At 33.5% G+C, this 27,804-nt stretch overlaps 3 protein-coding genes across 3 annotated transcripts; all 3 read left to right on the top strand.

The window, feature by feature from the left end:
• Positions 1 to 1,273: 1,273 nt before the first annotated feature.
• LOC130815661 (putative protease Do-like 14) lies at positions 1,274 to 9,581 on the top strand. The gene is made up of 12 exons (XM_057682153.1): positions 1,274 to 1,512; positions 5,175 to 5,343; positions 5,427 to 5,492; positions 5,694 to 5,792; positions 5,887 to 6,011; positions 6,087 to 6,374; positions 6,750 to 6,883; positions 7,840 to 7,954; positions 8,051 to 8,143; positions 8,920 to 8,997; positions 9,071 to 9,159; positions 9,248 to 9,581. The coding sequence occupies exons 2-12, from the start codon at positions 5,184 to 5,186 to the stop codon at positions 9,351 to 9,353; spliced, it is 1,353 nt and encodes a 450-aa protein (XP_057538136.1). The 5' UTR covers positions 1,274 to 1,512; positions 5,175 to 5,183; the 3' UTR covers positions 9,354 to 9,581.
• A 4,968-nt stretch (positions 9,582 to 14,549) lies between these two features.
• Positions 14,550 to 16,525, top strand: LOC130826783 (syntaxin-51-like). The gene is made up of 5 exons (XM_057692375.1): positions 14,550 to 14,867; positions 14,966 to 15,066; positions 15,222 to 15,266; positions 15,931 to 16,067; positions 16,210 to 16,525. Exons 1-4 carry the CDS (start codon positions 14,726 to 14,728, stop codon positions 16,054 to 16,056), a joined length of 414 nt encoding a protein of 137 aa, XP_057548358.1. The 5' UTR covers positions 14,550 to 14,725; the 3' UTR covers positions 16,057 to 16,067; positions 16,210 to 16,525.
• A 1,619-nt stretch (positions 16,526 to 18,144) lies between these two features.
• LOC130815656 (putative protease Do-like 14) lies at positions 18,145 to 26,452 on the top strand. The gene is made up of 12 exons (XM_057682147.1): positions 18,145 to 18,383; positions 22,046 to 22,214; positions 22,298 to 22,363; positions 22,565 to 22,663; positions 22,758 to 22,882; positions 22,958 to 23,245; positions 23,621 to 23,754; positions 24,711 to 24,825; positions 24,922 to 25,014; positions 25,791 to 25,868; positions 25,942 to 26,030; positions 26,119 to 26,452. The coding sequence occupies exons 2-12, from the start codon at positions 22,055 to 22,057 to the stop codon at positions 26,222 to 26,224; spliced, it is 1,353 nt and encodes a 450-aa protein (XP_057538130.1). The 5' UTR covers positions 18,145 to 18,383; positions 22,046 to 22,054; the 3' UTR covers positions 26,225 to 26,452.
• The last annotated feature ends 1,352 nt before the right edge of the window (positions 26,453 to 27,804 follow it).

Genomic DNA, 27,804 nt, shown 5'->3' on the forward strand with positions numbered 1-27,804 from the left:
TATTTTTTATTACTTTGCAACCATTTTTCCACCTCTACAACTCACTAATTTTTTATTTATCAACTTTATTTTCTTGCTTTGACTTTTTTTACCCCTCAAATATTTACCCTCAATCCAAGCATGCCCTAAAATAAAATTTGTTCCGGTTAAAAATAGACTTCATATCGACGATGAATCACTACTTCTCAGCGACACCGTAGAAAGAGGCAAATTTAGAATAAAATTTGTTTCGGTTAAAAATAGGAAACAATCAAATGAATGAGTACCTTTGGGTGGTTGTAGTGGTAGAACGGTGGTTGGCCGGAGAACCATGGAATTTCTGCAAAATAAACACCAACAACCTCGGGACGGTCCCAGAGGCAGTGCCTTCGACGTCCAAGTTAGTACCCACTTTGAGCTACTATGAATGTATAGTAATATTATTAGTTTAGAGAGAGAAAGTACAACATTTTGCTATGTGAAAGCAAATGTCCGTTTATTTTATTTTCTTCCATCCTTCCTTTATTACCTCGTAAGAGGTATATATAGAGAGACTTTCTAGTAGGCTTTTTTGAAGAGTGGACTTAGGCCATTTAAAATGTAGGCTTATATTTTATTTACAAATAAAATTAAATGATATCGATAATATTTAAAAAAATGTACTTAAGGAGGTTTGAATTCAAGTCAATAGACTCACATAGCAAATCTTCTATCAACTTAAGGAGGTATATAAATTTATACTTCCTCCATTCTATTATACTTGCTACATATTAATTTTTACGCAATTCAATGCGTAATTTTAATCACTTATATCTTAAACAATTCTTAACTAAAAATTATAAAAATTTGATATGACGAAAATATGCGATTCGACGATTCAAACAGGACCTCACTTGACTATATTTTCTTCTTACACATTAGCAACAATATATAAAATAAACTTGAAAGATGAATAATACCATTATGTCTAATGTAGCAAGTATTTTAGAACGAAAAAAATACATAAGTAAAATATGTCCGTTGACCTCATTAACTAACCTCGGATATGCCTCAGGGACTAGAAATCACATTTATCTATCTTATGTTTACTTTTTAAAAACACAACTAATGTATATGTTAACATGTGAGACGATTTCAATTGGGTCAACTCAAACTATTTAGAAAAACTATTTTTTTTATAAATGAGAATTCAATTTGCATTATTTTTTAAAAATATTTTTATACTAACGAGCCTTTTGTATGAACTCCGTTCGATGGTTAGACAATCTTTTATAAGTCTGGCTGTGTTGAAAAAATAGTGAGGTGGCGGCATGCACTTTTACTACCTCAACACAACATTTTGCCGATAGGTTTAAATTGGTTTCTTTTGTTTTTGCCCTTATTCCTGATCTTATTTCACGCTTTGCGCTTTCTCGCTGTACGCCTTCCCCTCTCTCTCTCTCTCTCTCTCTCTCTCTCTCTTTCTCTCCCCCATTGAAGCGTACTCGAAATTCTCCATTGAAGAGGCTTCTGAGCTTTGAAGCAGTCTCTAAGGTTAGATGCTTCTTTTTCTTTAATCATCTAATATTAATTTTGACAATCTAGTGGTTAATCGTGTATTTAATTGTCAGTATATACTCAATTTAGGGTTCTTCGAAGCTGGATAATTGAACTATTGGTTATTGGTCAATTGAGATTTTTGAATTTTTGAATTGTAGTTTATTTATTTTATTTATAGGAAAAACACAAATTCTCAAATTCGGAGGGGTGGGGGAATGGTTTCAGGGGTAGGGGTTTCGAGTCTACGGCGGTTCGGATCAGGGAAAGGGATGCGAGTTTAGGGTGGTTTCGGGTTGGGGAACTTAAGTTTTGGGCGGTTTCGTTGGTGGGGCTGGGGCGGGGGTCTATTGCGCTCATGTGGCTCTGGAAGGAGGGTGGTTTCGGTGGTGGTGCAGGGGGAGGGGGTGGCTTTCGGGGCTGGGCTGGGGAGTGGCTGTCGGGCTGGGTGGGGAATTGTTTGATTAACTTTTTTGATTTTAGGGTTTTTGAATTTTAATTAGATAATTGAATTTATTTTAGATTTTGGGGTTTCATTTTTGAATTATCGAAGTTAATATGTTGGATTTTAGGGATTTTTGAATTCAAATCAAATGAGTTAGCAAGTTAATTTTTAGTTTGAATTTAAATTTTATTTATTTGTAATTTTATGTAATTGAGATTGGATGAAATCGGTTTTTTAGTGGTGATTCGATGAAATTAGGATGAAATCAGTTTTGGGAGTTGATATTCGAGTTGTTATTGTTGGGGTATTGTTTACTTGTTGTTAGAATTGGTTTTGGGATGTTGTTTACTTGTTGTTTGAATTGGTGTCTGGGTGGGGATGTTGTTTACTTGTTGTTATTCGAATTGGTGTTGGGTTGTTGTTTACTACATGTTCGAATTGGTTTTGAGGTGTTGTTGGATTGTTGTTGTTGTTGTTGTTGTTGTTGTTGGATTGTTGTTTGAATTATTCTTGGTATTGTTGTTGTACTTGGATTGAATTGAATTGTTTGAGTTGGATTGAATTGAATTGAATTGTTTGAGTTGGATTAATTTGATAAAAATTGTACTACTATTGGATTGTAATATAAATTTTTAAGTACTATTTGGTTGCAACATATGTTCATGTGTTCTATTGTACTGTAATATGAATTTTTAAAAAAATTTGGAATAAAATCAATTAAGAACTAGTGATCGGTACTTTACGTCCTTCAATAGTAATACCGCAAGTGCACGGCGTAGCGTAGTACGTCGGCAAGTACGGGTCGAATCTACAGGGAGTGGGGTGTATATCAAGAGATTCTCAATCAATTAGTTGGTTCAACAACGTATATATAGATGTTTGTTGGTGTAATTAACTAAAACAAGAAAATAAAGACTAAAGCTAAAACAAAGTATAAAACAAGTAAAGATGCTAATTAACCAAGAACATAAGATCAAAGGAAATACAAACACATCAAAAGGTAATATGACGATGAAGAGGCAAAGACTAGGCTTTCTCACCAAAGTAGTGTTAATTATTAATCTTCAACCTAAGGTCATGGATATGGGTTATGGGGAAGAACACATCTTGGATACTAATGTTCTCTCTCGAGCAACAAAAGCTTCCTAAAACATACTCAACTACCTATTCTCATGGAGCTAAGCATATTTTAAGACATGGAGATAATTCAATTTTCAAGCATAGACTATCATTAGAAATCGACTCTCGCCCTCAATCCAATGACACTGCAACATGATAGCAAAATCCATCTTAAACCATAAACAACATAACCAAGCCAAAGGTAAAGAAAGCAAATCAAACTACATACATGGTGATGATGCCTAGCCTAAGCCAAATTGAACTACTCACTCATATTGAAATTGAACATAACTAAAGACATTGAATTCATGATAAATAACAACAAAATCAAAAGCAATAAATTGTAGAGAATAGGAATTACTAGCTTGGAATTCAATCCAAGGAAGACAACCAAATGAAGAATTAATGAATACCAATGATAAACTCCATAAGCTCCAATTGCAATCCAAATGTTTGATGAAATGCTTCAATAGATTGACTTAACCTCAATTACATGAATATATCAAATGATCTTCCTTAATGAACTAATCAAAAGCTTGAACCTTCTAATAAGTGTTTGAATAGAAATTGCAACTAAGAGTACAAGAATGAATCAAGGAAAATACATAAAGGAAGATTAAAACTAACTAATGAAAGCTTAAAATTCAGAACATGAGTTGTAGAAGAAATGGATGATTTGCTTGAGCCTTTTTCTTCTCTATTTATAGGAGGGAGGACAAGTGGTGGGTGGTGGCTTCATGATTTCTCCACCACCCTATGTGTGAGATAGGTAGGTTATAGATGGGTGGCAAATAGGGGTGGTGGAGCAGTAGAGTATGAGAGGAATAAGAAATGGGTAGGGCATCCAATCAGCAGCTTTTAAAAGCGTAATTATTTCTGACCGCCCAAATCGCTCGACCCGAGCCAATCCGCTCGACCTGTCGAGCGAGCATCAGGTACATAGGTCAAAATCTTTAAAAACAGAGCAGTCACAAAAAATAACTCCGCTCGACCCATTGAAAATGCTTCTGTCGACATTCTGAAGCTACTCGAAGTGAATAGTACTTTCACTCGACCCGAGCCAACATCGCTTGACCGGGTCGAGCGGCCTTCAGGATGGTCCTACTCAGCTTCTATCTCTAATACAAGTCTTTTTCATGTTCGAGCAAGCTTGGCTCGACCCAGTTTTGGCCGAGTGGGCTTAGAATGGTCTACTTTAGCTCCTTTTGGCCTTGTTTCCTTGACTTGGGTCATCAAGGTTTTGATTACTTGAGCTTTCGGAGTTAATATAGTATTGTATGCGCCAAATGTACTTGGTTTGTGATCGGTTTTGTTGAATATTACCTAAAATGCACAAAACACCAAAATACCCAACCAAGCTTAAAATCCCAAATAAAGCAAGCATAGTTATGCAAAAATCCCAATACAATAAAGCCAAATAATGGGGATTAAATATGAATAAAATGCAGCTAACAACTAGACCCTAAAGTTTTTTGGTTACCCACCGTCCTAGCAATCCTGTATCCGCCACTGGATGCAGCGACCATAGGCCAGGCGAAATACAGCCCAGATCTAATTACTATTTAGAACAACGAATTTTGCGTTCCTAACGAAAAACAAGAATGAAAAAGATGGAATGTTCATCGTCATCACTCAGTTTATTGAACCCGTAATTCTAAAGAAAAAATGGTCCCACGTTTCCCTTTTTTTTATATTATATATTGCTTAGTTGGCATAAAAATTTGAGCGAGATAAATGAAAAAGTTGATCTCAGAGATTAATGGGAACTCTACCTTACTCGCTCCTCTCGTTTTGTTTTTTCGTTTCGATTCTCCGTTTCCTACACTTTTGTCTTCTGCGAGAAACAATTTCTTCACCATCATCAGGTGGGTCTAATTTCATATTCCTCAATTACTTCATCCATTTAACTTTATGCATTTTTTTCGTTTATTGTGATTGATTTTCAAAAAATAAAAAATTAGAAATTGAATTCATTTATTTGCCATTCAAAAGTCTTATCTGCAATTCAATATTATGTTTTTTGTTTTTGGTAATGTCAATTTTATGTGTTTGCTATTGTGATTAAGTTGTCGTTTTGCCTTTTGTTTTCTCCTAGTGTAACGCCATGGATATGATGTTGGAGGGAACCTCAGTGTATTCTAATCCAATGTCGAGCCATTACGTTTCTTATCCGATGCATATTCCACCTCTACATCATCGATTCCCCGAGAAAAGCGGGACTTACTCAATTGATGCTGGTTTCGATCAATCTCCAGACTTGAAAAGTTTGTAATTGATTCTTTCCCTTATGTTAGTTTAGTTGCTTACTGTATATTTGATCATTATTTCAATGTTTATTACTCTACAGAAATTTACGATCACTATACTAAAGGAAAACCTTCCGTTCGAGTAGTTTCGCAATTGTCTCCTAAAGGTGGTGCTATAGAAATTTATTGTTTATGCTTTTCTTAAACATATTATATTATATTGCTATGGTAATTGTTTTGTACTATATGATTTTGGTTTATGTCATGAGATGTGTGAATGTGTCAAAGGTTTATACTTCCTGTGAATTCTTTATCCGACCACTTACGGGATTCAGGCTTTGATTGAATTGTTATGTATGACGTTGCAGATTTTGCTTCCTCCACGGCCAAGCCTGTGACTGTGCTGAAAAAGAAGGTTGAATATTTTCAACTCTTACCGTCTGTTGTATCAGTGTCTTCCTTTTATGGTAACTAAATATTTATTTTTTCTTCTTCATAATGACATTATTATTATAAAGTAGGGCAAAGTAAAGTAGATTAATTTCTGATTTCTTGTCCTAGGTGTTGATAGAAAAATCGATTGCTCTGGACTTGTAATTGAATGGGATGCGACTAAAAATGAAGCAGTCATTTTGACTTCGGCAAAACTTCTTTTAAGCCCCGTCCGTGAAACTCGAGAAAATTATGTTAGTTAATGTTCATTTGTTGTAATCTTTTCTATTAAATGAATTAGACTTAAGTAATATCTTTTTTCCCCCTAGATCATTGTAAGGCTGGCAGATGGAACTTTATTACTTGGGAAGGAAGATTATGTTGATTATCATCACAACCTTCTCACCCTCAGGGTTAAGTCAACAATGGAAATTAAAGCGGTAGACTTGAAGTCTAAGCAAGTTGATTGGGATGATCTAGTCGATGGAATGAAAGTGATAACACTAGGTCGTATGTTTCCCTTCTGTAGCTTGTTTGACCATGGCGGAGAGTTACTTTTGCAATACCCTTACTTTGGTTGTGGAGAACTTTTGAGGTCTTCTTGCCATGTTCATCCGGTATTTTCTTTACTCTTTTTATTTGATGTATTATTATTTGGAGCGGTTTTTTATTAGCGTAATTTGTTTTAAATATATTTATGCACTATTAGATGAGAATATTACATGTTGATTTGCATAGTGAATAAAGAAGCACATGGGGTTATCAATTTGACTTAATAGTGATATTTCAAGTTTGTTCAGTAGCATATATTAATCTCATGGACTAAAAGTTGCATTGATGTTTTTGTTTATTATATTAAAGTTAAAACTCCAGAGAATTGTATTCAATCACACAAGCTTGAATTTTTTCAACGATGACTTGTTCTTGTCCGATTATTGTTTTAATAGCAGTAATTTTTTTGTATGTGTTGACAAAAAAAAATTCTTAAACAGGAGACCGAAGGAGGACCACTTATCACTGATGATGGATTTGTGGTCGGGATTAACTTTGTCGATAATTACGGTTTTGGCAATCCACTTCCTACTCCAGTTATCCTAGCTAGCTTGGATTTGTGGAAGTCTTATAGGTATGATTTGTAATGTCGTCTCATATGTCAATCTTTATGATCAATGCCTTTTGTGTCTACCAAAAAATGTTTTATCCATTGTTTCTTCTTTTCCACTATGTTAGTATTTTGGATGAATTTTTCTAATCTTCTTAGTTAAAACTTTTGTGTATGATTTGTGATCTTTGTGTAAAAGGTCCAACATATTTCATTAATCTTTAGGTTTTGAATTGATTGATTGAGTACCAAGTGGGTTTCAAATTTACGATTTCGTCTCACGATTGTTTGCCTATAGCTTACCTACCAAAAGTTGAGATCAATCAATCAAAGCCTGAATCTATATGAACCAAAAAGATTATTCCATGCGATCATCAACAAGGATTCTCCCCCTTTATCCCTTATGATCCAAAACCTCATCCTCAAGCAAATCCATTTGCTTCATATCTTTCCAAAGTCTTTCCTGCCATGTTATCTTCAGTCTCCCTCGACCTATTTTAAGCTCCTTGCGATCCTCCCACCTTAACGTGTTCCTTCTTAGAGCCCACCATTTTGTACCATATAACAGTATTATTATAGCTGTCCTATAGAATTTCTTCAACTTTAAAGGGATGCTTTGATCACACAACATGCTAGTTGTTATCCATTTTAGCCAAAAGTTGAGATCACCAGTGAAATTCAGTCGCGACTAAAGTTCATTTTTGTTGGAGATCGATTTGATTTTTGTGGTCTAGCACTCTGAAGAAAGAGAATTGCAAGAGAAAGGAATAAAAGCACAAAGAGAAGAGGAGGAAAGATAAATACAAGTGCGAGCGATTGTTGAACAAGTAGGAAGGACACTAAATGTATATTATTAAAATGTTGGGCCTCTTTGGGGTCTAATTATTTAGGAAGTAAAAACACATTACTTAAGCTTAGTGTAGAGAATTTGAGCATGCTTAATTTATATGTATAATTACATATATTTATTTCTATTGCAGGACTATTGTGCGACCGTGGTTTGGATTTAGTGTGGTTGACTTGCATCAGTTGCCTCTTGCTGCATGGGAGAGATTTGATGTATCCCCAACTGACTCATATGTTGTTGTCAAAGAGGTGATTAGATGCTTCAATGGTTTCCATATTGTAGTTGTATAATTAGATTTTATTTGCATATCCTGAATGCTGTGAAGGGTGTTATTTCAATATCAGGTATATAAAGGTTCAATTGCCTATGGAAAAGGTGTATGCCCTGGTGATTTAGTTACTACCTGTAATGGAATTGCGATACATTCTGCCAAGCAGGTATGATATTTATGAGCCATTGATATATTAAGGTGTAAAATTACAGTTTTAAATCATGACAGTCATCTCATTCTCTGATGAGGTCCTTTAAAAAATGCAATAAAATTTTCCCAATTTTTAGCTTTTTTGTTGCATTATTACATCTTTGGATCAATTCATATTATTCCCACTTGAGGGACTTGTTGATAAATAGTCAAAATATCCTTTTTTTAAAAAACTTTTAAATGCATATCATGTATGAGCAAGATCTTTCCAGTTCATGAGTGTGGGAGCTTCTCTTCCAGTTCCATGGGCTGATGTTGAGATAAAGACAAGGATAGGAATTGGATGCCTATTTTGTTAGCTGACAGTCATATTCCAAAGTTGAGAGATGTGGTTATCTTGCTTTGCTGCAGAATAATAGACTTTTAGTTCCCTATTTATGTAGTCCTGGTTTTTAAGCGGTTTGATCTCAATCCTTTTGCTGATAACTTGAAATGATAAGTTCTTGATAGAGCTTATTGGTATCAATATATTTTCTTATCTTTTCCGTAAAATGGTTAGTTAGATACTTGGTGATCATCAGAGGGATGGGAATTGGGAATGAACACAAACTACACATAGCAAAGCGATTTGTCACAGGAAATATTTTTTGGTTCACCCACTTGTTTGCCATGATTCAGAATTTTGGATTATAGGAAGTGAGTTTCATATGGAATTGAAGGACAAATAATATCATTGGGTTTCTGCAGTTTTAAGCTGTGCTATCTATAATTAATGTCCTTTATCCTTGGCAGTATTTGCAGCTATTGTTGGACAGATCCAGTATGGTGACTGCTAGTGGTGATTCTAGTATGATTGATCAAAGTTTCAAAGTGAGTATGATTACTCTATTGTCAGTTTTGGATTTCTGGTCAGCATGTTAGTGATATCTTAAATTTGCATCAGGTTGTTATTCAATCAAATGATCGTCATATTGGTGAAATTAGCATTGAAGCTGAAAATGTAGCTGTTGTTGATAAGAGGTTTTGTGAATGGTAATCTTCCTTAGTACTCCTATAATTGATTGGAGATGTGTATTGTTTTTGGTTGTCCTGTAACAAATACTGTTTTTTTTGCTTTCAGGTGGCCTTGTTCAGAAGCTGAGTGGGCATCCAACAAAATTGGATCTCAAAGAAATGTAAATCCTAATTTTATCATTACGGCCGAAGGCGAAAAAAAATATTTTTAAGTGTATATCTATAAACTCTATTTTTGGTTGTCCTGTAACAAATACTATTTCCTTCTTTTCCAGCATACAAAGAAAGATTGTTTTTTGTAGGCATATAGCTCAAAAATCTCAATGGTTAATCACCATTTTCCTTTTCTCTCTGTTGTATGTAATAATTGTATCAATTAATTATTAGAAATGTAGGAATTTAGAACATAATCATAAATGTTAATCACCATTTTCCTTTTCTCTCTTTTGTTCGTCAACTGTAGTGCTCAATTATTTATGTTGTATCTTGTTTGATTTTTCTATTTATATTAACTTCAATGGTAGTAAAATTGGTGATTTTATGTAAATTGTGCATTGGTTGTAGGAAAATCGATGATCATATGTGGAATTATTAGAAATATTGAAGATTCTGAGAAATTTTCTTGATCTGTAAAGATTTAGGGTTTATGCGAAATCGTTGGATTAATTCTACTGTTTTGTGTTTAATTATAGTAATTTTTGAGCTCTGCTTTGAGTTTCTCGTTGCAGAGATTAGTTTTATGAACTTTTGAATACTGAAGTCAATTTTGGTTATTAGTTTTGAATTTGGATTGAGCTGAAAAGTTACAGTTTGATGTTCGAATTGTGATTGCCATCACACTATATTTTGATATTTGTTGTTGAATTATGATGTTCTTTCAGCTACGTGAGACGGTGATGTGTAATTTTTTTGGAAATCATTTATATTTTTTCTTCTTAGGTGTTGGGTTGCCATTTTATTTTGAAGTCAGTTTTGATTATTTTCAGCTGAAAACTTTTTATACGTAAGTAACAAATTATTTTTAAAATATATATTTATTTAAATTATTTAATATTGTTTCAATTAGGTTAAAATCAAAACAAATAAATTAGTATGAATCGACTCAAAATAAACTCAATTCATTCATAAATAGTTAGTTTATTTTAGTAAGTTATATTGTTATCTAAAGTAATAATTTTTATTAGAAAATGTTTACATACATTTCTTAAACAAAAGAGTAATTTTTTCTTGCAAAATTCTTTGAAAATTTTATTTACATATTTCTATGTTGCACGGTCTTCTAAAATAATACTCTTATGAGTAGAATAGAATTATTAAACAGACAGATTTCATCTACTTGTATTATAAGGTAAACTTGCAAAATTTTGTTATGTAATTTATCTTAAATTTGCAAAATATGGGTTTTGGTTCATTTTAAAGTAATATAGTACTACCTTCTATTCAGCTGAATTGTCCCATTTTTTTTTTGGCACTATTCACTTATCACTCTTAATTTGTATTTTACTCTTAATCTATAAGTTAAAACATAGTCATATGGGATCTTGTTTGATTCGTCTCAATACAAGGATTATTAATATCAACTTTTTATAATTTTTAATTAAGCATAATTTGAGATATTAAGAGTTAAAATGTTGCCTCGGCAAGTGTGAAAAATCAAATGGGACAGTTCAGCTGAATAGGAGGGAGTATATGATAAGGATGACCTATGGGCAAGCCTTATGATATTTATCTTTTTCGTAACAATCTTAACGTGACACTTACTAATAATAAAAGTCTAAAAGTGAAACACTGATATCTATAAGCTCTATACTATTTCATTCCTTTGTAGCAAACAAAAAAAATTGTTTTTATATGCACATAGCTTAAACATCTCATTTGTTAATCCCGATTTCTTCTTTCATTTTCTCTTGCTTTCTTGATTTGTGCTTCAATGATTCCATTCAATGACTGATCTTGAGCATCAACAATTAAATTACTTCGTATTATTCCATCCAAATACTTTGTATGCACGGCATACTTAAGGTGACATGTATGTATCGGAACTGATACTACATGACTCCAATCAAGCTGAACAACAGGAATAGCACGATTAACTTGAGCAGCCCAATCACGAGCATGGAGTAATGGAGCCCCACTAACTAACTGATAATGCTCGATGATATCTCCCGATTGCAACCCGACAACACGACCATTAAGATTCATTAGGGCCGACCCTGATGAACCAGTCACTAGGTCCAAATCATGCTCAAATACTACCATATTCTTATCATAATTGGCAGTAGCATCACCAAAGTAAGAGTCCTCTGAGCATTTTCGTCCAACTGAAAGTCGCCAAGCCCGCATACGTGGATGAGAAACCGCTAGTAAAGTATCACCAGGGCTAACATTCCATTCACTCTCTGAAGCAAAGAGGAGTTTAGGATAAGTTAATCCTAGCTCCAACTGAACACTCAATATAAGAATTTCACTTTCGACTTGCACAAATCGAGTTTTAGCTTCATAATTCCTACTTGGACCATTTTCACCGTAAAAACACACAAGGAAAGAATCATCAATTCGGTCTTCATTGGTTTTATAACAATGGGCAGTGGTTAATACAATTGCTAAGTCATCTACTTGACCAACCACAAACCCAGTCCAAAAAAAGTTAGTATTATCCCGATATAATACTTTCACAGTAGACATTCTTATATTACGTTCGACAGCTTTCAATGCATCATCATCAGTTGAAGTACTCATTGTTCTCCTGTTAATTTTAAAAAAACATAAAACTTTATCTTCTAGATTATGGAAAATATTAGTAAATCTTTCCAGAATATATTCTATCACATACAACTGTAAAATTGTTCTTAGCAAGTAGCAACAAACTGAAAAGCTTTTGTAAATATTGTATGATAAGTAAACAATTATACAGAAAAATAAAACACAAACAACAATACTGACGGTATAATTCATAGTGTAGTTGAAGTAGAATTCCTCTTAAAAAAAAAGAAAGTAGATTAGGATTTATTGATCAAGTAATTAAAGAAACATTATTTTTCAGAAGGGTATGCATAAATCCCAAATGCTTCCTTCATCATCACTACAGCATGTTAGCTACGAAGACAAACTTAAAAGTAATATAAAAAAAAAGTATTTTTTTTAATAAATTGTAGTCATAAGTAATGTGATTAATAAACTTATAGAAGTTGCCAACTTTCAAGGAAAAGAAACTTAAAAATTGACAAATATAACTTGTTAAAGAATACAACTAAGGTAATAAATGTCAATAAACAATACCTTAAAGATTGTAGGATTGCAGTTGGTGGTTCGCCAAATTATGCTCCAATGAAGGAGAATTGCTGCTCAAGAGTAAAGGAGCCTTGAAGAAGAAGAAGGTGAGTAGGGTAAGTGAAGGAGCCTTGAAGAAGAAGAAGAAGGTGAGTAGGGTAAGTGAAGGAGCCTTGAAGAAGAAGAAGAAGAAGAAGGTGAGTAGGGTAAGTGAAGGAGCCTTGAAGAAGAAGAAGAAGAAGAAGAAGAAGAAGGTGAGTAGGGTAAGTAAAGGTAAATGAGATGAGCTTCAATTATATAACAAATCATAAAAGTCTTGGTCTTGCAGAAGGGTAAATTGAAGCTCAACACAAGTTTGTTATGTAATTGCAGAAGGGTAAGTAAATGCTCAAACCAAGGTATCAAAGCTGCCTTAAGTTGATACCAGCTACGGCAGCTAGTACATTTTTGCACAAAAATTGTCATGTAATTGATGTTCAAGAAAAGGAATATACGGGTATAATTATTCTGAAATATTCGTTACATTATAATTATTAATATTATTTATTATTTAAGATTATTTTATATATTACGGCAATGTGTATGAAAAAATTTATTCATTTATATGTTTAAAGAACAACAACAATAAAAATAATAATAATTAATGTATTTAATTGAAATTAAAATCTATAATTTCATTATATTATTAAATGGTAGATTATAGGGTTCACTACAAAAAACTATCAATTTGGCGACAGACGTTTTCGTCGCCCTTTCATAGCTAAATGGTCAAAAAGTGGGGTTGGCGACGAGCTAGCGACGGCTAATGAGGTGGTCGCTATTTACGTCGTCGCTAATCCATAGATGGACGCCATTTCCTCGCCGGTTTCAAAGGCGACCACATGGCGACCTAAATTTCCATCGCCAAAAATGTTCTAAGGTAGCGACGAATGGGCGACGAAAAACGTTGTCGCCATTGCAGCTCTGAGAGAGGCGACCAACTGGCGACGAACCCGGCCATCGCCATCGCTGCCTGCATTGATAAGACTAATCTGTGTCAGTTTACAGCTTAGCGACCACTTGTCCGTCGGTAGGCCGTCGCTGGCAATAATTACCTTTGCGTGCTGGAATTTATTATTATTATTATTATTATTATTATTATTATTATTATTATCATTATTAGTATTATTATTATTTTTATTAATATTATTATTATTATTATTATTATTATTATTATTATTATTAATATTACTACTGTTATTGTTTTAAATATTATTATTATTATTAAAATGAATATTATTATATATATTAGTTATATATATTTTATATTATTTATAATTATAAAATAAAAATATAAACACATAAAACAAAAATATTAAAATGAAAAAACTGAAAATATTATATATAAATCTAAAGTTTATTTACAAAGTCACAAAAATTACAAATATCATTCATTGAGGAGGTGGAGGAGGGGGTTGATTTAAATTGAAATGCGATTCAAGGAATTTCAAAAATTGTTCTCGTTCTCGTGCTAATGCTTCAGTCATCCTTTGATGATTCTCATAGGCTGTCTGAGCATTTCCTCTTCGAATCGCTTCCCATAATTGATTATTAAACTCCATTTGCCGGGCTTCTAAGTCCGCAAACCTTTGTTGTATAATGGCGTCATAATCAGGTTGTGCAGGCTGAGAAGACGGAATATCCATTGGCTCGGGAGGATAAATAATCTGAGAGGCGGAACCAACCCCAAAAACCTCTTTGCTTTTTTTGTATTTTTTATTTGACCCGCTTTCTACGTTTTTTATTGCATCCAACCAAACTTTACTTGGGTCGCGAGTTGGATGCTCCTCCATCAAAGAACGATATTCATCCTACAATAAAAAAAAAATCAATTACTAATAAACTAAATATTAATTGATACTAAAATAAATAAATAAACAAGTTTAATAATTATTACATTAACTTTTTGTGACTTGCTATTTGTCCATTGGGAACAATCTCCTGTGTCATTGTCAAAGACCCCATGCGTTCGTGTAAATATTTCGTAGGGCGTGGGTCTTTGATATAGTTACATTGTTTTATCTTTTTGTCCTTAAGCTAATGTTGGTGGAAAATTAGACTAGTATATTTAAAAATGAGACTGTGATATCTGTTGTTAACCTTATGATTTGTTTTACTCTTTTTTTATCAAATATATATTATCCCCTTTCTTTTTTACTTTATGGATTTCTTGGGTGTCATGCATTGCTGATTCTATACATGTTGATTCAGAACAGGGAAAGAGATAAACAGACGAAATGACTTGCTGACAAATTTGAAATCCAAGGTTAATCATATGGCAAACACTCTCAATTCGCACAGTGCTGCTTACAGGGATCGGTTGTTAGGTCCAGATTTGAAGTCAGACGATGTAATGAAGAGAGCATCTAACATGGACAACCAAGGGATTGTAGGCTTTCAACGTCAGATTATGAGAGGTATGGAAAGAAGCTTACATGTTTGAATTTTATGGTCTTTCCTTTAGGCACATTGCTAAGTATCATTTTCTTTTCTTGTTTACTTGATGTCTAAGCAGAACAAGACGAGGGCCTTGAGCAATTAGAGGAGACAGTAATAAGTACAAAACACATAGCATTAGCAGTCAATGAAGAGCTCAACCTCCACACAAGGCTCCTGGTAGTGTATCAGAATTTTTTATTTTTTATTTGGGAGGGGAGGGGGGTTATGGTGTAAATATGATCATTCTTATTTTACTTATTGATGCATGATAAAGAAAAGAGTACCTAGACCCAATCTACGAGGTCATAAGCACTTTCAAAATTTTGATGTAGGATACCTTGGATGATCACGTGGAGTCTACAAATTCTCGCTTGCAGGTTAATACCTTGTCTCTACTTTAATTGTTGTATGCCTTTTGGGTTACCATTGTATATTCTGCTTTTGTCAAACACTTAAGTCTACTATTTTCAAGTCTGCTTCATGCTCTACAGTTTTTCTTTCCCATCTCCTGGTAATTGAGATAGCACTTGAAAAAGTTTTTGTCTTATCACAAACAGTGCTTCAATGATTGTTGAAAACGACTAAATGAGTGTGCTTGTTTACCTGTGATATGCAATATCTATTAACTTCATATAGTAGGGTCTAACCACTGAAACTAGTCAAGATTGTGAATTGTGATTACTGGTTGTGAATGTAAGGCAAGATACTGGGACATACTCTCTTGGGGCCTGGGGGTTTAGGATTACGACTATTTTTTCTATTTTTTCTCTTTCAAGGTTGAGCTACTCTTGTAAGAGACTGTCTCTCGATAAGAAGAACTCAGAACAAGGAGCCCATATGCTAAATAATTGTATTAGTTGAGTTATTCAGCCTATGTATGGAGAATGTCTTACGGTGAGACCGTCTCACACAAGAATTTGTGTTCAAGGTTTCATTTTTCTCCACATGATAAATAAACGATTTACAACTTCATTTTGTGATTTTGTGTAAATTTATTTATATTTCCTCAGTCCTTATTCATTGTTATGGGTCATTGTGCAGCGTATTCAAAAGAAATTGGCGATTTTCAATAAACGCACCAAGGGAGGTTGTACGTGCTTGTTACTACTGGTTGTCTTGATTGTGTTTCTCATCCTTGTCGTACTGGCACTGATCAAATATGTGTAGACCTTTGTTTGGTACGTTCGATTATGCTTTACTCATTTCGAGAGAAATTTTCTTAATTTCTTCGTGTTTCTGTGATTGGGCCTTGCGGGCGTCACTTCACTCTTCTCATTAAAATTTCCTTCACATTACTTAATCTTTTGCATTCTTTTGTAGGTATTTGCTACTACCATAGAATGTTTCTTCACAGTACTTAAACTGTTGAACACTTTAATAGAAGTGTATATATTGGGATCTGCTTATGTTTCATTGCTGGAACTACCTATTTAGCCTATCTATGGTGATTATGGATATCCTTCTTGAAATATGAAGTGTGTAAATTCATTCGCCTTTTGTTGTCAACAAATTTCGCTATCGTGTTAGCAGCGATTTCCCATGCTTATTTGTTTTGGTTTATATTATCTACCCATATTATCGGGATCAAGGCTTATCGTAATTGATTTAATTAAAATTAATATCATTATTATTGTTATTGCTACAAATGGCCAATGTTTCTTTTAGTTAATATTCAGCATCTGCTAAATTTGTACATCTAATGGCCAGTTTTATCATCAGCATTTGTTCCGTAGAAAGAGGCAAATCTAAGGGCATGCTTGGATTGGGCGTAAATATTTAAGGGGGAAATAAAGTCAAACTAATAAATTAAAAGCAAATAGAGATGCATTTGAAGTAGTCGAGATAGTTGTGAATAAGGTAAAATGAGCATGAAATAAAAATAATGAAGGAAAAAGAAGTTAATTTCTCCTATTATGAAGGTAATATATTCCCCCATCCTCCCCTAGGATAAATATTTACCCCATAAAATTAAGAGTTTCCTTTATTTTTTATTACTTTGCAACCATTTTTCCACCTCTACAACTCACTAATTTTTTATTTATCAACTTTATTTTCTTGCTTTGACTTTTTTTACCCCTCAAATATTTACCCTCAATCCAAGCATGCCCTAAAATAAAATTTGTTCCGGTTAAAAATAGACTTCATATCGACGATGAATCACTACTTCTCAGCGACACCGTAGAAAGAGGCAAATTTAGAATAAAATTTGTTTCGGTTAAAAATAGGAAACAATCAAATGAATGAGTACCTTTGGGTGGTTGTAGTGGTAGAACGGTGGTTGGCCGGAGAACCATGGAATTTCTGCAAAATAAACACCAACAACCTCGGGACGGTCCCAGAGGCAGTGCCTTCGACGTCCAAGTTAGTACCCACTTTGAGCTACTATGAATGTATAGTAATATTATTAGTTTAGAGAGAGAAAGTACAACATTTTGCTATGTGAAAGCAAATGTCCGTTTATTTTATTTTCTTCCATCCTTCCTTTATTACCTCGTAAGAGGTATATATAGAGAGACTTTCTAGTAGGCTTTTTTGAAGAGTGGACTTAGGCCATTTAAAATGTAGGCTTATATTTTATTTACAAATAAAATTAAATGATATCGATAATATTTAAAAAAATGTACTTAAGGAGGTTTGAATTCAAGTCAATAGACTCACATAGCAAATCTTCTATCAACTTAAGGAGGTATATAAATTTATACTTCCTCCATTCTATTATACTTGCTACATATTAATTTTTACGCAATTCAATGCGTAATTTTAATCACTTATATCTTAAACAATTCTTAACTAAAAATTATAAAAATTTGATATGACGAAAATATGCGATTCGACGATTCAAACAGGACCTCACTTGACTATATTTTCTTCTTACACATTAGCAACAATATATAAAATAAACTTGAAAGATGAATAATACCATTATGTCTAATGTAGCAAGTATTTCAGAACGAAAAAAATACATAAGTAAAATATGTCCGTTGACCTCATTAACTAACCTCGGATATGCCTCAGGGACTAGAAATCACATTTATCTATCTTATGTTTACTTTTTAAAAACACAACTAATGTATATGTTAACATGTGAGACGATTTCAATTGGGTCAACTCAAACTATTTAGAAAAACTATTTTTTTTATAAATGAGAATTCAATTTGCATTATTTTTTAAAAATATTTTTATACTAACGAGCCTTTTGTATGAACTCCGTTCGATGGTTAGACAATCTTTTATAAGTCTGGCTGTGTTGAAAAAATAGTGAGGTGGCGGCATGCACTTTTACTACCTCAACACAACATTTTGCCGATAGGTTTAAATTGGTTTCTTTTGTTTTTGCCCTTATTCCTGATCTTATTTCACGCTTTGCGCTTTCTCGCTGTACGCCTTCCCCTCTCTCTCTCTCTCTCTCTCTCTCTCTCTCTTTCTCTCCCCCATTGAAGCGTACTCGAAATTCTCCATTGAAGAGGCTTCTGAGCTTTGAAGCAGTCTCTAAGGTTAGATGCTTCTTTTTCTTTAATCATCTAATATTAATTTTGACAATCTAGTGGTTAATCGTGTATTTAATTGTCAGTATATACTCAATTTAGGGTTCTTCGAAGCTGGATAATTGAACTATTGGTTATTGGTCAATTGAGATTTTTGAATTTTTGAATTGTAGTTTATTTATTTTATTTATAGGAAAAACACAAATTCTCAAATTCGGAGGGGTGGGGGAATGGTTTCAGGGGTAGGGGTTTCGAGTCTACGGCGGTTCGGATCAGGGAAAGGGATGCGAGTTTAGGGTGGTTTCGGGTTGGGGAACTTAAGTTTTGGGCGGTTTCGTTGGTGGGGCTGGGGCGGGGGTCTATTGCGCTCATGTGGCTCTGGAAGGAGGGTGGTTTCGGTGGTGGTGCAGGGGGAGGGGGTGGCTTTCGGGGCTGGGCTGGGGAGTGGCTGTCGGGCTGGGTGGGGAATTGTTTGATTAACTTTTTTGATTTTAGGGTTTTTGAATTTTAATTAGATAATTGAATTTATTTTAGATTTTGGGGTTTCATTTTTGAATTATCGAAGTTAATATGTTGGATTTTAGGGATTTTTGAATTCAAATCAAATGAGTTAGCAAGTTAATTTTTAGTTTGAATTTAAATTTTATTTATTTGTAATTTTATGTAATTGAGATTGGATGAAATCGGTTTTTTAGTGGTGATTCGATGAAATTAGGATGAAATCAGTTTTGGGAGTTGATATTCGAGTTGTTATTGTTGGGGTATTGTTTACTTGTTGTTAGAATTGGTTTTGGGATGTTGTTTACTTGTTGTTTGAATTGGTGTCTGGGTGGGGATGTTGTTTACTTGTTGTTATTCGAATTGGTGTTGGGTTGTTGTTTACTACATGTTCGAATTGGTTTTGAGGTGTTGTTGGATTGTTGTTGTTGTTGTTGTTGTTGTTGTTGGATTGTTGTTTGAATTATTCTTGGTATTGTTGTTGTACTTGGATTGAATTGAATTGTTTGAGTTGGATTGAATTGAATTGAATTGTTTGAGTTGGATTAATTTGATAAAAATTGTACTACTATTGGATTGTAATATAAATTTTTAAGTACTATTTGGTTGCAACATATGTTCATGTGTTCTATTGTACTGTAATATGAATTTTTAAAAAAATTTGGAATAAAATCAATTAAGAACTAGTGATCGGTACTTTACGTCCTTCAATAGTAATACCGCAAGTGCACGGCGTAGCGTAGTACGTCGGCAAGTACGGGTCGAATCTACAGGGAGTGGGGTGTATATCAAGAGATTCTCAATCAATTAGTTGGTTCAACAACGTATATATAGATGTTTGTTGGTGTAATTAACTAAAACAAGAAAATAAAGACTAAAGCTAAAACAAAGTATAAAACAAGTAAAGATGCTAATTAACCAAGAACATAAGATCAAAGGAAATACAAACACATCAAAAGGTAATATGACGATGAAGAGGCAAAGACTAGGCTTTCTCACCAAAGTAGTGTTAATTATTAATCTTCAACCTAAGGTCATGGATATGGGTTATGGGGAAGAACACATCTTGGATACTAATGTTCTCTCTCGAGCAACAAAAGCTTCCTAAAACATACTCAACTACCTATTCTCATGGAGCTAAGCATATTTTAAGACATGGAGATAATTCAATTTTCAAGCATAGACTATCATTAGAAATCGACTCTCGCCCTCAATCCAATGACACTGCAACATGATAGCAAAATCCATCTTAAACCATAAACAACATAACCAAGCCAAAGGTAAAGAAAGCAAATCAAACTACATACATGGTGATGATGCCTAGCCTAAGCCAAATTGAACTACTCACTCATATTGAAATTGAACATAACTAAAGACATTGAATTCATGATAAATAACAACAAAATCAAAAGCAATAAATTGTAGAGAATAGGAATTACTAGCTTGGAATTCAATCCAAGGAAGACAACCAAATGAAGAATTAATGAATACCAATGATAAACTCCATAAGCTCCAATTGCAATCCAAATGTTTGATGAAATGCTTCAATAGATTGACTTAACCTCAATTACATGAATATATCAAATGATCTTCCTTAATGAACTAATCAAAAGCTTGAACCTTCTAATAAGTGTTTGAATAGAAATTGCAACTAAGAGTACAAGAATGAATCAAGGAAAATACATAAAGGAAGATTAAAACTAACTAATGAAAGCTTAAAATTCAGAACATGAGTTGTAGAAGAAATGGATGATTTGCTTGAGCCTTTTTCTTCTCTATTTATAGGAGGGAGGACAAGTGGTGGGTGGTGGCTTCATGATTTCTCCACCACCCTATGTGTGAGATAGGTAGGTTATAGATGGGTGGCAAATAGGGGTGGTGGAGCAGTAGAGTATGAGAGGAATAAGAAATGGGTAGGGCATCCAATCAGCAGCTTTTAAAAGCGTAATTATTTCTGACCGCCCAAATCGCTCGACCCGAGCCAATCCGCTCGACCTGTCGAGCGAGCATCAGGTACATAGGTCAAAATCTTTAAAAACAGAGCAGTCACAAAAAATAACTCCGCTCGACCCATTGAAAATGCTTCTGTCGACATTCTGAAGCTACTCGAAGTGAATAGTACTTTCACTCGACCCGAGCCAACATCGCTTGACCGGGTCGAGCGGCCTTCAGGATGGTCCTACTCAGCTTCTATCTCTAATACAAGTCTTTTTCATGTTCGAGCAAGCTTGGCTCGACCCAGTTTTGGCCGAGTGGGCTTAGAATGGTCTACTTTAGCTCCTTTTGGCCTTGTTTCCTTGACTTGGGTCATCAAGGTTTTGATTACTTGAGCTTTCGGAGTTAATATAGTATTGTATGCGCCAAATGTACTTGGTTTGTGATCGGTTTTGTTGAATATTACCTAAAATGCACAAAACACCAAAATACCCAACCAAGCTTAAAATCCCAAATAAAGCAAGCATAGTTATGCAAAAATCCCAATACAATAAAGCCAAATAATGGGGATTAAATATGAATAAAATGCAGCTAACAACTAGACCCTAAAGTTTTTTGGTTACCCACCGTCCTAGCAATCCTGTATCCGCCACTGGATGCAGCGACCATAGGCCAGGCGAAATACAGCCCAGATCTAATTACTATTTAGAACAACGAATTTTGCGTTCCTAACGAAAAACAAGAATGAAAAAGATGGAATGTTCATCGTCATCACTCAGTTTATTGAACCCGTAATTCTAAAGAAAAAATGGTCCCACGTTTCCCTTTTTTTTATATTATATATTGCTTAGTTGGCATAAAAATTTGAGCGAGATAAATGAAAAAGTTGATCTCAGAGATTAATGGGAACTCTACCTTACTCGCTCCTCTCGTTTTGTTTTTTCGTTTCGATTCTCCGTTTCCTACACTTTTGTCTTCTGCGAGAAACAATTTCTTCACCATCATCAGGTGGGTCTAATTTCATATTCCTCAATTACTTCATCCATTTAACTTTATGCATTTTTTTCGTTTATTGTGATTGATTTTCAAAAAATAAAAAATTAGAAATTGAATTCATTTATTTGCCATTCAAAAGTCTTATCTGCAATTCAATATTATGTTTTTTGTTTTTGGTAATGTCAATTTTATGTGTTTGCTATTGTGATTAAGTTGTCGTTTTGCCTTTTGTTTTCTCCTAGTGTAACGCCATGGATATGATGTTGGAGGGAACCTCAGTGTATTCTAATCCAATGTCGAGCCATTACGTTTCTTATCCGATGCATATTCCACCTCTACATCATCGATTCCCCGAGAAAAGCGGGACTTACTCAATTGATGCTGGTTTCGATCAATCTCCAGACTTGAAAAGTTTGTAATTGATTCTTTCCCTTATGTTAGTTTAGTTGCTTACTGTATATTTGATCATTATTTCAATGTTTATTACTCTACAGAAATTTACGATCACTATACTAAAGGAAAACCTTCCGTTCGAGTAGTTTCGCAATTGTCTCCTAAAGGTGGTGCTATAGAAATTTATTGTTTATGCTTTTCTTAAACATATTATATTATATTGCTATGGTAATTGTTTTGTACTATATGATTTTGGTTTATGTCATGAGATGTGTGAATGTGTCAAAGGTTTATACTTCCTGTGAATTCTTTATCCGACCACTTACGGGATTCAGGCTTTGATTGAATTGTTATGTATGACGTTGCAGATTTTGCTTCCTCCACGGCCAAGCCTGTGACTGTGCTGAAAAAGAAGGTTGAATATTTTCAACTCTTACCGTCTGTTGTATCAGTGTCTTCCTTTTATGGTAACTAAATATTTATTTTTTCTTCTTCATAATGACATTATTATTATAAAGTAGGGCAAAGTAAAGTAGATTAATTTCTGATTTCTTGTCCTAGGTGTTGATAGAAAAATCGATTGCTCTGGACTTGTAATTGAATGGGATGCGACTAAAAATGAAGCAGTCATTTTGACTTCGGCAAAACTTCTTTTAAGCCCCGTCCGTGAAACTCGAGAAAATTATGTTAGTTAATGTTCATTTGTTGTAATCTTTTCTATTAAATGAATTAGACTTAAGTAATATCTTTTTTCCCCCTAGATCATTGTAAGGCTGGCAGATGGAACTTTATTACTTGGGAAGGAAGATTATGTTGATTATCATCACAACCTTCTCACCCTCAGGGTTAAGTCAACAATGGAAATTAAAGCGGTAGACTTGAAGTCTAAGCAAGTTGATTGGGATGATCTAGTCGATGGAATGAAAGTGATAACACTAGGTCGTATGTTTCCCTTCTGTAGCTTGTTTGACCATGGCGGAGAGTTACTTTTGCAATACCCTTACTTTGGTTGTGGAGAACTTTTGAGGTCTTCTTGCCATGTTCATCCGGTATTTTCTTTACTCTTTTTATTTGATGTATTATTATTTGGAGCGGTTTTTTATTAGCGTAATTTGTTTTAAATATATTTATGCACTATTAGATGAGAATATTACATGTTGATTTGCATAGTGAATAAAGAAGCACATGGGGTTATCAATTTGACTTAATAGTGATATTTCAAGTTTGTTCAGTAGCATATATTAATCTCATGGACTAAAAGTTGCATTGATGTTTTTGTTTATTATATTAAAGTTAAAACTCCAGAGAATTGTATTCAATCACACAAGCTTGAATTTTTTCAACGATGACTTGTTCTTGTCCGATTATTGTTTTAATAGCAGTAATTTTTTTGTATGTGTTGACAAAAAAAAATTCTTAAACAGGAGACCGAAGGAGGACCACTTATCACTGATGATGGATTTGTGGTCGGGATTAACTTTGTCGATAATTACGGTTTTGGCAATCCACTTCCTACTCCAGTTATCCTAGCTAGCTTGGATTTGTGGAAGTCTTATAGGTATGATTTGTAATGTCGTCTCATATGTCAATCTTTATGATCAATGCCTTTTGTGTCTACCAAAAAATGTTTTATCCATTGTTTCTTCTTTTCCACTATGTTAGTATTTTGGATGAATTTTTCTAATCTTCTTAGTTAAAACTTTTGTGTATGATTTGTGATCTTTGTGTAAAAGGTCCAACATATTTCATTAATCTTTAGGTTTTGAATTGATTGATTGAGTACCAAGTGGGTTTCAAATTTACGATTTCGTCTCACGATTGTTTGCCTATAGCTTACCTACCAAAAGTTGAGATCAATCAATCAAAGCCTGAATCTATATGAACCAAAAAGATTATTCCATGCGATCATCAACAAGGATTCTCCCCCTTTATCCCTTATGATCCAAAACCTCATCCTCAAGCAAATCCATTTGCTTCATATCTTTCCAAAGTCTTTCCTGCCATGTTATCTTCAGTCTCCCTCGACCTATTTTAAGCTCCTTGCGATCCTCCCACCTTAACGTGTTCCTTCTTAGAGCCCACCATTTTGTACCATATAACAGTATTATTATAGCTGTCCTATAGAATTTCTTCAACTTTAAAGGGATGCTTTGATCACACAACATGCTAGTTGTTATCCATTTTAGCCAAAAGTTGAGATCACCAGTGAAATTCAGTCGCGACTAAAGTTCATTTTTGTTGGAGATCGATTTGATTTTTGTGGTCTAGCACTCTGAAGAAAGAGAATTGCAAGAGAAAGGAATAAAAGCACAAAGAGAAGAGGAGGAAAGATAAATACAAGTGCGAGCGATTGTTGAACAAGTAGGAAGGACACTAAATGTATATTATTAAAATGTTGGGCCTCTTTGGGGTCTAATTATTTAGGAAGTAAAAACACATTACTTAAGCTTAGTGTAGAGAATTTGAGCATGCTTAATTTATATGTATAATTACATATATTTATTTCTATTGCAGGACTATTGTGCGACCGTGGTTTGGATTTAGTGTGGTTGACTTGCATCAGTTGCCTCTTGCTGCATGGGAGAGATTTGATGTATCCCCAACTGACTCATATGTTGTTGTCAAAGAGGTGATTAGATGCTTCAATGGTTTCCATATTGTAGTTGTATAATTAGATTTTATTTGCATATCCTGAATGCTGTGAAGGGTGTTATTTCAATATCAGGTATATAAAGGTTCAATTGCCTATGGAAAAGGTGTATGCCCTGGTGATTTAGTTACTACCTGTAATGGAATTGCGATACATTCTGCCAAGCAGGTATGATATTTATGAGCCATTGATATATTAAGGTGTAAAATTACAGTTTTAAATCATGACAGTCATCTCATTCTCTGATGAGGTCCTTTAAAAAATGCAATAAAATTTTCCCAATTTTTAGCTTTTTTGTTGCATTATTACATCTTTGGATCAATTCATATTATTCCCACTTGAGGGACTTGTTGATAAATAGTCAAAATATCCTTTTTTTAAAAAACTTTTAAATGCATATCATGTATGAGCAAGATCTTTCCAGTTCATGAGTGTGGGAGCTTCTCTTCCAGTTCCATGGGCTGATGTTGAGATAAAGACAAGGATAGGAATTGGATGCCTATTTTGTTAGCTGACAGTCATATTCCAAAGTTGAGAGATGTGGTTATCTTGCTTTGCTGCAGAATAATAGACTTTTAGTTCCCTATTTATGTAGTCCTGGTTTTTAAGCGGTTTGATCTCAATCCTTTTGCTGATAACTTGAAATGATAAGTTCTTGATAGAGCTTATTGGTATCAATATATTTTCTTATCTTTTCCGTAAAATGGTTAGTTAGATACTTGGTGATCATCAGAGGGATGGGAATTGGGAATGAACACAAACTACACATAGCAAAGCGATTTGTCACAGGAAATATTTTTTGGTTCACCCACTTGTTTGCCATGATTCAGAATTTTGGATTATAGGAAGTGAGTTTCATATGGAATTGAAGGACAAATAATATCATTGGGTTTCTGCAGTTTTAAGCTGTGCTATCTATAATTAATGTCCTTTATCCTTGGCAGTATTTGCAGCTATTGTTGGACAGATCCAGTATGGTGACTGCTAGTGGTGATTCTAGTATGATTGATCAAAGTTTCAAAGTGAGTATGATTACTCTATTGTCAGTTTTGGATTTCTGGTCAGCATGTTAGTGATATCTTAAATTTGCATCAGGTTGTTATTCAATCAAATGATCGTCATATTGGTGAAATTAGCATTGAAGCTGAAAATGTAGCTGTTGTTGATAAGAGGTTTTGTGAATGGTAATCTTCCTTAGTACTCCTATAATTGATTGGAGATGTGTATTGTTTTTGGTTGTCCTGTAACAAATACTGTTTTTTTTGCTTTCAGGTGGCCTTGTTCAGAAGCTGAGTGGGCATCCAACAAAATTGGATCTCAAAGAAATGTAAATCCTAATTTTATCATTACGGCCGAAGGCGAAAAAAAATATTTTTAAGTGTATATCTATAAACTCTATTTTTGGTTGTCCTGTAACAAATACTATTTCCTTCTTTTCCAGCATACAAAGAAAGATTGTTTTTTGTAGGCATATAGCTCAAAAATCTCAATGGTTAATCACCATTTTCCTTTTCTCTCTGTTGTATGTAATAATTGTATCAATTAATTATTAGAAATGTAGGAATTTAGAACATAATCATAAATGTTAATCACCATTTTCCTTTTCTCTCTTTTGTTCGTCAACTGTAGTGCTCAATTATTTATGTTGTATCTTGTTTGATTTTTCTATTTATATTAACTTCAATGGTAGTAAAATTGGTGATTTTATGTAAATTGTGCATTGGTTGTAGGAAAATCGATGATCATATGTGGAATTATTAGAAATATTGAAGATTCTGAGAAATTTTCTTGATCTGTAAAGATTTAGGGTTTATGCGAAATCGTTGGATTAATTCTACTGTTTTGTGTTTAATTATAGTAATTTTTGAGCTCTGCTTTGAGTTTCTCGTTGCAGAGATTAGTTTTATGAACTTTTGAATACTGAAGTCAATTTTGGTTATTAGTTTTGAATTTGGATTGAGCTGAAAAGTTACAGTTTGATGTTCGAATTGTGATTGCCATCACACTATATTTTGATATTTGTTGTTGAATTATGATGTTCTTTCAGCTACGTGAGACGGTGATGTGTAATTTTTTTGGAAATCATTTATATTTTTTCTTCTTAGGTGTTGGGTTGCCATTTTATTTTGAAGTCAGTTTTGATTATTTTCAGCTGAAAACTTTTTATACGTAAGTAACAAATTATTTTTAAAATATATATTTATTTAAATTATTTAATATTGTTTCAATTAGGTTAAAATCAAAACAAATAAATTAGTATGAATCGACTCAAAATAAACTCAATTCATTCATAAATAGTTAGTTTATTTTAGTAAGTTATATTGTTATCTAAAGTAATAATTTTTATTAGAAAATGTTTACATACATTTCTTAAACAAAAGAGTAATTTTTTCTTGCAAAATTCTTTGAAAATTTTATTTACATATTTCTATGTTGCACGGTCTTCTAAAATAATACTCTTATGAGTAGAATAGAATTATTAAACAGACAGATTTCATCTACTTGTATTATAAGGTAAACTTGCAAAATTTTGTTATGTAATTTATCTTAAATTTGCAAAATATGGGTTTTGGTTCATTTTAAAGTAATATAGTACTACCTTCTATTCAGCTGAATTGTCCCATTTTTTTTTTGGCACTATTCACTTATCACTCTTAATTTGTATTTTACTCTTAATCTATAAGTTAAAACATAGTCATATGGGATCTTGTTTGATTCGTCTCAATACAAGGATTATTAATATCAACTTTTTATAATTTTTAATTAAGCATAATTTGAGATATTAAGAGTTAAAATGTTGCCTCGGCAAGTGTGAAAAATCAAATGGGACAGTTCAGCTGAATAGGAGGGAGTATATGATAAGGATGACCTATGGGCAAGCCTTATGATATTTATCTTTTTCGTAACAATCTTAACGTGACACTTACTAATAATAAAAGTCTAAAAGTGAAACACTGA

The sequence above is a fragment of the Amaranthus tricolor genome, chromosome 1 (assembly GCF_026212465.1).
Source record: "Amaranthus tricolor cultivar Red isolate AtriRed21 chromosome 1, ASM2621246v1, whole genome shotgun sequence".
NCBI lineage: Eukaryota > Viridiplantae > Streptophyta > Magnoliopsida > Caryophyllales > Amaranthaceae > Amaranthus > Amaranthus tricolor.

Excerpts from the sequence above, each read along its gene's own strand:
- LOC130815656 (XM_057682147.1), top strand. The coding sequence starts at position 22,055 with ATGGATATGATGTTGGAGGGAACCTCAGTGTATTCTAATCCAATGTCG. Across the intron at positions 22,364-22,564 it reads TTCGCAATTGTCTCCTAAAG|ATTTTGCTTCCTCCACGGCC; the intron begins GTGGTGCTATAG and ends ATGACGTTGCAG. Across the intron at positions 24,826-24,921 it reads CATATGTTGTTGTCAAAGAG|GTATATAAAGGTTCAATTGC; the intron begins GTGATTAGATGC and ends TTTCAATATCAG.
- LOC130815661 (XM_057682153.1), top strand. The coding sequence starts at position 5,184 with ATGGATATGATGTTGGAGGGAACCTCAGTGTATTCTAATCCAATGTCG. Across the intron at positions 5,493-5,693 it reads TTCGCAATTGTCTCCTAAAG|ATTTTGCTTCCTCCACGGCC; the intron begins GTGGTGCTATAG and ends ATGACGTTGCAG. Across the intron at positions 5,793-5,886 it reads ATCAGTGTCTTCCTTTTATG|GTGTTGATAGAAAAATCGAT; the intron begins GTAACTAAATAT and ends TTCTTGTCCTAG.
- LOC130826783 (XM_057692375.1), top strand. The coding sequence starts at position 14,726 with ATGGCAAACACTCTCAATTCGCACAGTGCTGCTTACAGGGATCGGTTG. Across the intron at positions 14,868-14,965 it reads TCAACGTCAGATTATGAGAG|AACAAGACGAGGGCCTTGAG; the intron begins GTATGGAAAGAA and ends ATGTCTAAGCAG. Across the intron at positions 15,067-15,221 it reads ACCTCCACACAAGGCTCCTG|GATACCTTGGATGATCACGT; the intron begins GTAGTGTATCAG and ends ATTTTGATGTAG.